Source organism: Salvelinus fontinalis, chromosome 29 (genome assembly GCF_029448725.1).
Source record: "Salvelinus fontinalis isolate EN_2023a chromosome 29, ASM2944872v1, whole genome shotgun sequence".
NCBI lineage: Eukaryota > Metazoa > Chordata > Actinopteri > Salmoniformes > Salmonidae > Salvelinus > Salvelinus fontinalis.
Window position 1 is genome coordinate 18,961,332 of NC_074693.1, and position 13,473 is coordinate 18,974,804.

The 13,473-nt window shown below is 42.2% G+C and overlaps 2 protein-coding genes across 5 annotated transcripts in view; one reads left to right on the forward strand and one right to left on the reverse strand.

Moving 5' to 3' along the window:
• Positions 1-7,005: 7,005 nt before the first annotated feature.
• Positions 7,006-11,313, reverse strand: fgf20b (fibroblast growth factor 20b). The gene is made up of 3 exons (XM_055888495.1): positions 10,298-11,313; positions 9,825-9,928; positions 7,006-8,479 (listed from the first exon to the last, which is right to left on the reverse strand). Exons 1-3 carry the CDS (start codon positions 10,587-10,589, stop codon positions 8,234-8,236), a joined length of 642 nt encoding a protein of 213 aa, XP_055744470.1. The 5' UTR covers positions 10,590-11,313; the 3' UTR covers positions 7,006-8,233.
• A 387-nt stretch (positions 11,314-11,700) lies between these two features.
• micu3b (mitochondrial calcium uptake family, member 3b) overlaps positions 11,701-13,473 on the forward strand; it is a 38,366-nt gene continuing 36,593 nt past the window's right edge. For all 4 annotated transcript variants that reach the window (XM_055888496.1, XM_055888498.1, XM_055888497.1 and 1 more), the window contains exon 1: positions 11,701-12,009. In XM_055888496.1, coding sequence (XP_055744471.1) covers positions 11,716-12,009 — 294 coding nt within the window. In that variant the 5' untranslated portion in view covers positions 11,701-11,715. The remainder of the gene's footprint in view (positions 12,010-13,473) is intronic.

Consider the following 13,473-nt stretch of genomic DNA (forward strand, 5'->3'; position numbering starts at 1 on the left):
AGTCTCAGATCATTTCTTTAATGCTCTAAGACACAACAGTGTCAGTTACCTGCTGGGTAGACTAGAACTGCAAGCCCTGCTCCAGGTCTATATGTTAAAACTGAAAGACAACATTTGCATGGTGTGGAAATAGCAGTGCTCTGAGGTTTTTTGCAAAGTTGTTTTTTCTCCTAATGTTTCCATGGAGATCTAAACAGAGGAGCATATTTTCCATTGGAGCTGACATCTCTGGAACTCAAATGACAGTAAATCAAATATGCAGAGCCTAATTGCAGTTTGTAGAAAGTAGACCACAAAACCCTCAAAGATAGCTATGACATAAAAAAAACAATTGTACTTGAAAGGAGTTACAATATAGGAAGTATACCAACATGGTCATTCTGTACTGCATACCTTGATGTCTTGTGTTGTGGGATGAACCTTTAGTACACCAATCTTCCTGGATGAGTTATCACAGAAGTCTAACATCTTCAGATGATGAAATCTTTTTCTTTCATTCTGCTATTTTGGGGGATTTTCTTCCTGGTCCCCAGGATGTGTGTTGGTTTCTATTGTAGATACAATCAAGGCAACTTCGCCAGAGAAGACATTTCCAGCAGTCCAATGACCTAGTGGCCTCATGGGTGGAATGTTTTTTCATATTTTTCATATTAACAAACTTTTTTTGTTGTTGCTGAAAATCGAACAGTTTGTTATATTTCAGTCTTCTGTAATGTATAAAGTGTAATATTGGGATGCAAACTCAAAATGTAACACATGTCAACTCTATATCTGACATGGTACAGGTGTCTTCTTTTTTTAAGCCCAAAACCATGTGTGTGAGGTGTATACTTTTGTTTCAAAGTAGATTTGTTTAAGACTACCACTCTGTGGGACCCTGATTTAGCCCATTGCAGTAAAAGTTTAAGGGATTCAGGAACAAAAATATCAAGTGCATAATAGCATACTTTTATCCTAGTCTTAATATGTCGGTAGACTGCCATGTACACAGACTTAAACAATGCACACAGACTTAATCCATGCATACACCATTGTAACTCATAATTTGGTGAGCATGGCAATTTACTATTGAATCAACAAACACCAAAGAGCCTAAAATCAATAGTTGTAGGATTTCAACAACACAAAGAGACAGTCAGACACCATCCTTAAGCAGACAGACAGACAGACACCACTTCTTAGAAGTGACCATGGCTTTACAACAGTAGGTGAGTTAAGCTCTTGGCACTTCCCCTGCTGTGTTCATCAGGCCAGCCTTTCTAAAGATAGAAATTATGCTCTCTAATAATTGGGGCAGACAACAAAGCTACCTATATTTCCAGCAGGCAGGTATGCTGGTGCTAACTCACCTCCCATATCCCCAGCTGACAAACAGGCGACAGAGGATGAGGAGCGGTGGGAACACCTGCACACGCTGTCTGACTGGAATGACTGACTGCAGAGATAGACAGGCAACGAAGATCACTGACTTCCATACCTGCTCCGTGGACTCATTCACACACGCACATGAACACACACACACACACACACACACACACACACACACACACACACACACACACACACACACACACACACACACACACACACACACACACACACACACACACACACACACACACACACACACACACACACACACACACACAGTCTTGTACAGCTAATCTTGTTGGGACACACAATTCAATCCCATTCAAAATCCTATTTTACCTAACCCCTAACCCTAACCCTAACCCATACCATAAACCCTAACCCTAAAAACTAACCCTAGCTCCTAACCCTAAACTTAATTCTAACACTAACACTAATTCTAACCTTAACCCTAAACCCCCTAGAAATAGCATTTGACCAACAAAATGTCCCCAGTTTGTCAAATTTTTGTTTGTTTACTCTTCATTGTTAAACACGTCCACAAACACACACACACACACACACACACACACACACACACACACACACACACACACACACACACACACACACACACACACACACACACACACACACACACACACACACACACACACACACACACACACACACACACAGTCTTGTACAGCTAATCTTGTTGGGACACACAATTCAATCCCATTCAAAATCCTATTTTACCTAACCCCTAACCCTAACCCTAACCCATACCATAAACCCTAACCCTAAAAACTAACCCTAGCTCCTAACCCTAAACTTAATTCTAACACTAACACTAATTCTAACCTTAACCCTAAACCCCCTAGAAATAGCATTTGACCAACAAAATGTCCCCAGTTTGTCAAATTTTTGTTTGTTTACTCTTCATTGTTAAACACGTCCACAAACACACACACACACACACACACACACACACACACACACACACACACACACACACACACACACACACACACACACACACACACACACACACACACACACACACACACACACACACACACACACACACACACACACACACATACACACAGTCTTGTACAGCTAATCTTGTTGGGACACACAATTCAATCCCATTCAAAATCCTATTTTACCTAACCCCTAACCCTAACCCTAACCCATACCATAAACCCTAACCCTAAAAACTAACCCTAGCTCCTAACCCTAAACTTAATTCTAACACTAACACTAATTCTAACCTTAACCCTAAACCCCCTAGAAATAGTATTTGACCAACAAAATGTCCCCAGTTTGTCAAATTTTTGTTTGTTTACTCTTCATTGTTAAACACGTCCACAAACACACACACACACACACACACACACACACACACACACACACACACACACACACACACACACACACACACACACACACACACACACACACACACACACACACACACACACACACACACACACACACACACACACACACTGAGACACACACCTGATTGGGCTTCCTGCAGAGGCCTTTGAGGCTGTGGCTGAGGAGGTGATGAAAGTCAGGAAGCATACAATAAGTGAGAGAGAGCCTCCGAGTGGGATGGATGAGGGGTTTAAGTGTTTTCACTAAGGAGCCACAGACCACCTGCTGGGGCAACAAAAGTATCTCTCTAAAGGCTAGGGTGACTCCAAAACACAAGTCCAACAAGTGCTAAAGAGCCCTTCTGGGCATCAGGTATCACAAGTCTGGGTGGAAACCTGTTTAGAGACACGAGCCTCAAAATGTCAAGGGAGAACACTTACATTAACACAAAGTGTTTTTCTATGGCCAGAAAGGTAATGGCTAAGTGCCAGACTTTTTAAATGTTAGGTTACTTTGAATATTTTGGTTTCTCATGCAGAACTTAATATCCAACAGAGGGAACCACAGACTAAGCCGGTCCTTTTCACATGGAAGCAACCTGTGATGACGCTCCCGAGGAATGGGAGCTGCCAGTCGTGTCATTTCAGCACACTTCAATGATTACTGTTGAATACAATTTTTTAATAAAACATACATTTTATAATTGTAATGTTTCCAATTGCGCATCTGTTTTGTTTTAAAATAGCAATATTTTAGTTGCCAGGACTATGAAGAAAGAAAATTGCCCTTGTCTTTTTAAACCGAATATGTAACAATTAGTAATGCATCTAAACCCAGAATACGTATTTATGGGGTAGATAGTCAGAGAAGACGTGTTTAAAGGGTAGATAGTCAGAGAATACGTGTTTAAAGGATAGATAGTCAGAGAATACGTGTTTAAAGGGTGGATAGTCAGAGAATACGTGTTTAAAGGATAGATAGTCAGGGAATATGAGTTTAAAGGGTAGATAGTCAGGGAATATGTGTTTAAAGGGTGGATAGTCAGGGAATACTTGTTTAAAGGATAGATAGTCAGAGAATACATGTTTAAAGGGTGGATAGTCAGGGAATACGTGTTTAGAGGGTAGATAGCCAGGGAATACGTGTTTATGGGGTAGATAGTCAGGGAATACGTGTTTAAAGGGTAAATAGTCAGGGAATACGTGTTTAAAGGGTAGATAGCCAGGGAATACGTGTTTAAGGGGTAAATAGTCAGGGAATACGTGTGTAAGGGGTAAATAGTCAGGGAATACGTGTTTAAAGGGTAGATAGCCAGGGAATACGTGTTTAAGGGGTAGATAGCCAGGGAATACGTGTTTAAGGGGTAAATAGTCAGGGAATACGTGTTTAAAGGGTAGATAGTCAGGGAATACGCGTTTAAAGGGTAGATAGTCAGGGAATACGCGTTTAAAGGGTAGATAGTCAGGGAATACGTGTTTAAAGGGTAGATAGTCAGGGAATACGTGTTTAAAGGGTAGATAGCCAGGGAATATGTGTTTAAAGGGGTAGATAGCCAGGGAATACGTGTTTAAGGGGTAAATAGTCAGGGAATACGTGTTTAAAGGGTAGATAGTCAGGGAATACGCGTTTAAAGGGTAGATAGTCAGGGAATACGCGTTTAAAGGGTAGATAGTCAGGGAATACGTGTTTAAAGGGTAGATAGCCAGGGAATATGTGTTTAAGGGGTAGATAGTCAGGGAATACGTGTTTAGAGGGTAGATAGCCAGGGAATACGTGTTTATGGGGTAGATAGTCAGGGAATACGTGTTTAAAGGGTAGATAGCCAGGGAATATGTGTTTAAGGGGTAGATAGTCAGGGAATACGTATTTAGAGGGTAGATAGCCAGGGAATACGTGTTTAAAGGGTAGATAGTCAGGGAATACGTGTTTAGAGGGTAGATAGCCAGGGAATACGTGTTTATGGGGTAGATAGTCAGGGAATACGTGTTTAGAGGGTAGATAGCCAGGGAATACGTGTTTATGGGGTAGATAGTCAGGGAATACGTGTTTAAAGGGTAGATAGTCAGGGAATACGTGTTTAAAGGGTAGATAGTCAGGGAATACGTGTTTAAAGGGTAGATAGCCAGGGAATATGTGTTCAAGGGGTAGATAGCCAGGGAATACGTGTTTAAGGGGTAAATAGTCAGGGAATACGTGTTTAAAGGGTAGATAGTCAGGGAATACGCGTTTAAAGGGTAGATAGTCAGGGAATACGCGTTTAAAGGGTAGATAGTCAGGGAATACGTGTTTAAAGGGTAGATAGCCAGGGAATATGTGTTTAAGGGGTAGATAGTCAGGGAATACGTGTTTAGAGGGTAGATAGCCAGGGAATACGTGTTTATGGGGTAGATAGTCAGGGAATACGTGTTTAAAGGGTAGATAGCCAGGGAATACGTGTTTAAGGGGTAGATAGTCAGGGAACACGTATTTAGAGGGTAGATAGCCAGGGAATATGTGTTTAAAGGGTAGATAGTCAGGGAATACGTGTTTAGAGGGTAGATAGCCAGGGAATACGTGTTTATGGGGTAGATAGTCAGGGAATACGTGTTTAAAGGGTAGATAGTCAGGGAATACGTGTTTAAAGGGTAGATAGCCAGGGAATATGTGTTTAAGGGGTAGATAGTCAGGGAATACGTGTTTAGAGGGTAGATAGCCAGGGAATACGTGTTTATGGGGTAGATAGTCAGGGAATACGTGTTTAAAGGGTAGATAGCCAGGGAATACGTGTTTAGAGGGTAGATAGCCAAGAAATATGTGTTTATGGGGTAGATAGCCAGGGAATATGTGTTTATGAGTTAGATAGTCAGGGAATACGTATTTATGGGGTAGATAGCCAGGGAATACGTGTTTATGGGGAAGATAGCCAGGGAATACGTGTTTATGGGGTAGATAGCCATGGAATACGTATTTATGGGGTAGATAGCCGGGGAATATGTGTTTATGGGGAAGATAGCCAGGGAATATGTGTTTATGGGGAAGATAGCCAGGGAATACGCGTTTATTGGGTAGATAGCCAGGGAATACGTGTTTATGGGGTAGATAGCCAGGGAATACGTGTTTATGGGGTAGATAGCCAGGGAATACGTGTTTATGGGGTAGATAGCCAGGGAATACGTGTTTATGGGGTAGATAGCCAGGGATTAGGTGTTTATGGGGTAGCTAGCCAGGGAATATGTGTTTATGGGGTAGATAGTCAGGGAATGTACACATAAACATAGAGAGCACAGTTGAACAAGGTGCATGATATCATTATGTTGAGAAGAGATAGAGGTAGTTGTTGATTATGTAGGTGTTCTGATGGGAAAGTCCCATCATATCCTACAAGGCTGAGAGTTGGCAGCAGAGCAGACTCCCCATGTCAAGACAGCAGTTGGCTTGCCATCACAGAGATGTTGAGATCACAGGCCTTTAGCTTTCATGCTTCAACACAGATATCCTCCCAACCGTTGAGGAAACTGTACAAAGATACCAAGATGGTGGCTTTTAAATAAATATGCTGTTCAGCCATTGTCCGAAGATCATATGTTTTATATAACGTTCTAATTCCTGTTTCGTTCTAAATATTGTTTAGGTTACAGTTGGATAGAGACATGCAGGTACTAAGAGGGCTATATCTACTCCTTTGAGGACAAGCCCCTATAAATAATTTGTCTATCACTGAAATTGCATGGATATTATAAAACAATCTCTCTGTGAAACAATTTCACACAAAGAAATAACCATCAACTCAGTGGACACGCGTTCTGCTGCGTTAAAGCTGTCAGCAGACTAAAAAAAGGATAAGGTATTACAAAAAAAAGAATGGGACACAAAGGTTTTCACTCAGTCTGGAGGCTGGAGAGATTTCTTGGCCACCTTGGCTCTCTTTCATTGTTCAATAATACTATTAATCAGGACTATCATTCTGCAACTGTCAACAGAGCTTACTTAGCCCTTATCGCGCTGACCTCCAGTTTTATACAGCTGCCAAGCCGCTGAACAGACCAGCGGTAAAGGTCATTTTTTATTTGGCCCTGGCCGTGTCATTGTGAGGCCGCTACGTGAGCAAGTTCCACAGAGTGACTTTGAAGTTTTTATGCATGCATGGGAACCTCGCTCTTGTCTCTCAACATAATGGCAATCATAAAAAGAACAACAATGATCTCGTAAATAGGTTTATATATTTGAACTCACCAAATTCAAAAGACAAAACTATAGACACCAAAGCATTACGCCTCTTTAGAAAATGTGAACTTTTAAAACTGAGTTAAACTTGTTTATTTTTTATAATTTTTTTGTCAGTTGGTTCATCAAGAAAACCATAGAGGTAATAAACAGTGTGGTCCTCTTAGTTTCTAAACCCAAATGTTAAAACATTTACAATACATCATTAAATGTTCCAAACAGATATCAAAAAGACAAATCTAGTTCACTGACTTTAATAAGGATACACTGCCACAGACTTTAAATGTGATGCGTACAGCAGAGGGCTTTTTGGGAAAAAATCAGCAAATGACAGTTTTCCCCCCACATTATTTTAAGACAATCTCACAATGTGGCCCAAGCTAAGTGAGAAAACTGATATCCTCAGATTAAAAGAAATATGATTTCTATATAGATACAATTTCTAGTGGTTTCTCTATACAGTACTGTATATTTAACTGCAAATATATATTCTGAAATAAATAAATATATAACATAAATATATGTATCTAGAAATGAATAAATAATACATTTTGAAATGATATCTGTGGCAAATATCTTTCTGCTCCTTTCAGCATGATCTAGTCACATGTAAAACGAGAAGAAAAACAGATGAATTCCTTCAAAATCCTTCTTGAATGAACAGAGCCCCCCCAAATAAAAAAATAGTTACTTTAATTGTATAGAATCCCATAGATTTTGCCATTCTAACAATAGATAATAGAACAGTTCTATCACTATGTTCTATCTCTATGTTCTATCTCTATGATTCCAACTAGATCCTCAGTCCAAAGACACTTCCTGAAATGTATTGGCCCTCAAACAGAAGAGTGACCCTCCCTCCCTCCTGCATCAGCATCGCTTCCTCTGATCCTGTTCCTCTCCTATTCCACACGACAGCTACTCTCGGGGGTCAGTTGGCCCCTGGAACAAACAGCCTCCTCATGCCTTGGTGTGCATGTTGACAACGTCAGACATTCTAGACTGTCTTTGTCACCGCTGAGAGCTGGCCCGTGCATTCTGAGGGGAGGCCCCTGGCTAGTACCTTTATCCCCAGTGTAGGCCTTCCCTGCTGGCTGGCTGGAGTTGGGGCCGCTGTAGAGCTGGGACTGGGGCTTGGGCCGGCGCTGCTGTAGGACTGGTTGGCTCCACTGTCTTAACACCGCCAGTCACACTGCCTGGCCTGCACACATCCTTGCTTCCCACAGCAGGAGGGACTAGAGCTCAATACACAGCTATTCCTGATCTGATCTGGGACGGTGGGTACAGGCCAGTCTCAGCTGTGGCCCAGAATCTCCTTGTACAGCTCCGGTACCCGGTCAGGGTCCACGGGCCTGGGCAGGAAGTGGGTGAACTTTTGGTGTCGCCTGGACTTTGTTCCATCCCGAGCCGTGCCGTCCTTGTTTAACGCCACAAAGTAGCGAGTCCCTTTGTCTCCGTGCTTGTAGAGGTTGGAGGAGTATGTGTTGTACCAGTTCTCCTCAAACTGCTCCCTGAAGACACACTCAGCGCTCAGCTTCTCCTGCAGGGTAGAAACCAAGTCAGATCAGATTATGATGTCAGATTCGTTGACAATAAATCAACGGTCTTATCAGAACAAGGATACATTTTTGGTAAGGCTGCTTGGTTTGTTTTGTTTATTTGAATGCCCATTAGCTTTTGCCAAAGCAACAGCTATTCTTCCTGGGGTCCAGACAAAATCATCAAACATGACAAGTAACAAAACACTGATACACAAGAACAGTCACACAAATGTAAAATACAACGCTATACAAACAATACAACTAATTAATAATGTGTGTGTAGATTGTGTGTTAGAGTATGATAGAGTGTGTGCGTATATTTGTGTGTGTGTCATTTCACAGTTCCTATTGTGGACGATGATAAGACCATAACTAGTGCAGAACTGGATCCTTTATGGCAGAGTGACAGCAGAACTGGATCATTTATGGCAGAGTGACAGCAGAACTGGATCCTTTATGGCAGAGTGACAGCAGAACTGGATCCTTTATGGCAGAGTGACAGCAGAACTGGATCCTTTATGGCAGAGTGACAGCAGAACTGGATCCTTTATGGCAGAGTGACAGCAGAACTGGATCATTTATGGCAGAGTGACAGCAGAACTGGATCCTTTATGGCAGAGTGACAGCAGAACTGGATCATTTATGGCAGAGTGACAGCAGAACTGGATCCTTTATGGCAGAGTGACAGCAGAACTGGATCCTTTATGGCAGAGTGACAGCAGAACTGGATCCTTTATGGCAGAGTGACAGCAGAACTGGATCATTTATGGCAGAGTGACAGCAGAACTGGATCATTTATGGCAGAGTGACAGCAGAACTGGATCATTTATGGCAGAGTGACAGCAGAACTGGATCATTTATGGCAGAGTGACAGCAGAACTGGATCATTTATGGCAGAGTGACAGCAGAACTGGATCATTTATGGCAGAGTGACAGCAGAACTGGATCATTTATGGCAGAGTGACAGCAGAACTGGATCATTTATGGCAGAGTGACAGCAGAACTGGATCCTTTATGGCAGAGTGACAGCAGAACTGGATCCTTTATGGCAGAGTGACAGCAGAACTGGATCCTTTATGGCAGAGTGACAGCAGAACTGGATCATTTATGGCAGAGTGACAGCAGAACTGGATCCTTTATGGCAGAGTGACAGCAGAACTGGATCCTTTATGGCAGAGTGACAGCAATAGTCAAGGAAACCCATTAATGCCACCTGCTGGTATATTCTAATGTATATTGGACAACAAAAGACCCAGAGACCCTTCTACAACATATATGTATGTATGTAATGAGAGGTGGGACTACAGAAACAGCAAAGATACAGTAAATGAGTGTAATACTTACAGAACCATAGAGCTCTCCCTTGTCATTCATCCCCAGGTAGAGAGCACTGTCCACTCCTCGAATGCTTATCAATCCAACAGCAATGCTTATGAATTCCAAAATACCTGGAGAAGAATAAATCCGTTGTTCCAGGTGTATTTCACCAGAGAAACCTTCTATCACAGATTGTGACACACTAGGATAGAATATAGCCACATTTTCCCTATAGGACTTTCACATTACTTCCAGTGATAATTATTGAACAAATTATAACAGTTGCACTATTGCTTTAGGGCTAATATTGGCAACTGATGTTATGGTAGGAAACTGATCTTGTTACACAAATAAAAATAAGAATAATAAAAATAAGAATAATTATTATAACAATAACTTGTATTATATAATAATGATTCAATATTGGTAACATTTTTAACCATAAAATATTAATGTGTAATATGAGATCTGTAATAACTCACTAATAACTTGATAATTACCGAATCTACTGTGGTCCTTTCTTGTCCCTTGCACAGTGCCATCAGGAAGAATTTCCAGATGAAATCCAGTTCTACAGTATAACTGCCTTCTCCGGAGAATCCCTTTTAAAAGTGTTAAATCTGCCGTTGCGCTCCGGGACAGGCTTTCCCCGGCACCAGGTACGAGGTGTTCACCCTGACCCAGCAGTACCGCTGGACTCTCTCCAAGAGACGTCAGGAGAAAATGGGACCCGACGTGTCCTACACCATCAATGCCGTGCAAGAAGCTTCCAACTTCACCCAGAGCAGCCATCGCAGCAGAGTCCTCCCGGTCGTCAGAGTGGGTAAAGTTCAACAGAGAGATCCTGAGTGAGCGCTCTCGCGTCGACAGTTACCAGATTGCTACTCTGTTGCCTATTGCATGTTTACGTTCGCGTCCGTTACTAAGCAAATGCTCTGTTGAACTGAAACGGATAAGTCCGTTTTGTCCCTTGACATGTATACCTTGAGTAAATGAGCTCTCGTGGCATATACGTTATGAGAACACATTCGTTCCAAAATATGACCCTACCGCTTGATGTCTTCATCAGTTGAGTTAAGGTAATGTTGCTCAATTCTGGTAGTTCCCACCGCTCACGAAAGGTTGGAAAACTGTGAAAATCAAATACAGTAGCAAGTCAGAACCTTTTACAGAGAGCTACCAATGTATCCAACCCCTCTTTCTATGAGAGACACAAGACCACTGCTCTGCAGGTAAGGGAGGCTAGCTGTTGGAGGATTGCGCACACAGTGCCTAAAGACGTGAGGCAGGTGCAAAATGACGAGGACTTTTAGTGGGCGGGGCTATCGTTCAGACTTGCCTTGGCAGAGATTTTTTTCTTCCTAAAGTATAAAATAAGACAGAGAGAGAGAGAGAGAGAGAGGGAGAGGGAGAGGGAGAGAGAGAGAGGGGGAGAGGGAGAGAGAGAGAGAGAGAGAGAGAGAGAGAGAGAGAGAGAGAGAGAGAGAGAGAGAGAGAGAGAGAGAGAGAGAGAGAGAGAGAGAGAGGGAGTTTGATCATGCATTTGGTTACATTGCAATATTTTGGCCATTGATTGTACTTTGCTACTTACCTATGGCAACGATAGTAACAGTCCTATCGCATTCTCACACTCATTAGTCTACTTCAGTTTGCACTGCACCAACCAGCAAGAGCAACTACCACAACCTAACAAACACCGTGATGTGATCAAAATACTTACACATGAAACAACACATTCAATAGCCTATGTATTTAGCTATATAATCAATGCAATGTGATGCCTCTATTTTAAGGCATTGCCATATTAATATTATAAATTCTAAGAGAAACTTGGATTCTTGACTGAGAGACGCTATAAAACTGGGAGCGAAAAACATTCAGGTAAAACGGGGTGAAACGTCACACGGATTATCTCGCGATGGAAAAGAACCGCTTGCCGCGATCTTCTGCTATGACACTTCAACGAACAACAGCCATGGCTGCCTTCCGTAGATTTATTTCCACATCGACTAATTTCTCATCTACCTCAGGGAGATTTGTATTTTGGAAACAAACACCGAAGAGAACTAAGACATTTAAACGTATTGCAACTGGAGTATGTATCGCCACCGGAGCTGGTTTCGCGAGTTATTACAATGTCCAAAAGAAACTGTCAAACCAAATCGATAATGGTTTACTTCTCGCATTACCAGCAGTATCTGCTACAGATAAGGTATTGTATAGCCTGCTTGTCGTGGCATGGGGCATTAGTATATATAGCATGTATAATAAATATCATATTTATCTGTCTATGTAATAGCCTAGCAGATAGCCTAATATTAATTAATGCACGCAATAGGCTGCCAGTGAGTGACTCTGTAGCTACACGTTAACATGCCCACTCAACTCACAACGCGAGGCAGAGCTGAAAATACTATTATTTTCGGGTAAGATTCGAGGTTGACGTTCCGTGATAGTTTTTTATTTGTGCAATGGGTTTTTTACTATCAAACAGTAATGCATTGTGTAGACAGAAACACACATGGTCATTTAATTTAAATGGACCAATGTGACTATTTGCCCCATTATAACAAGGGCGCTGTCCATGACATGGGGTGCTGAAATGTTTTGTACTGGTCTATTTCGTGAATTTAGATTAAAATTACGTTACATAAATATAACCTACATATTAAGACCTCTTATAACAATTTACATTCTCTATTTTATTTTTTACAAGTGCCATGATTGCTATGTGAGAATAGGTGGAGGCAGTCTTCCTCGTCATAATATGCTTGTATAGGGCTATTTACATAGAGTGAGAAGACTTGGACATGTACAGGCAAACAGACAGGCAGTGACAATAATAATAGTGGAAACCAATAAGGCCCAGTGAGGCATTGCTCTCACTCCCTCTGTTTAGTTGGCAGGTTTGTTTTAGGATGATCTGTGGGATCATTGCTGTAAAGCCTTCATTAGACTGTTGGATCAGTAAACTGTGCTGAAGTCACTGACCACGGTCTAGTTTGCAACCCTCCTTTTACATTGTGTTCCTTTTTTAATACTTCCCAAATGGCACCCTATTCCCTAATAGTGCACTCTTTTTGACCAGGCTCTAGGGAATGGGGTGCCATTTGGGGCATAGCCTTTGTCCCCACCCTCTTATCTAACTCTAGGGTGGTGAGGGTGGGAATGGTGGTGAGGGTGGGAGTGGTGGTGACGGGACGTGGCTTGATGTAACCTTGACTGGGGGTTTGAGACACAGGAATCCAGGAACGTAGGAAACTGGACACGAGGACTTGGCGGAGGGGCTGACATTTGATGGTGGGGGTTTACCCAGAGGAGGAGGGGTGTGGGGGCTGGGGAGAGGGCGGGGAAGAAGGGGGGAACACATTCCCTGAGGTGTTTGCTGTGTGCCCAGTGGGCCTGGCACTCTGCCACCAGAGAGAGACGTCCACTCTGTCCTCACCAGGCCAGGCAGGCCTGCCTCTTGATATCGCTGTTTTTTAAACATTTGTAGGGACGTTATCTGGTGCACAGGCCTGAATAACTGGTCTGACAAAACATGGTGCCCATTTTTTAAAGTACAACATGGGTTCTAGTTTTTAGCTCATGGGTTCTTCAAATTGGCTCATCTCCGCTGTAACTATTCTCCAAGTCAATGCTGTAAATGAGAATGTGTTCTTACACTGTTTGCCCA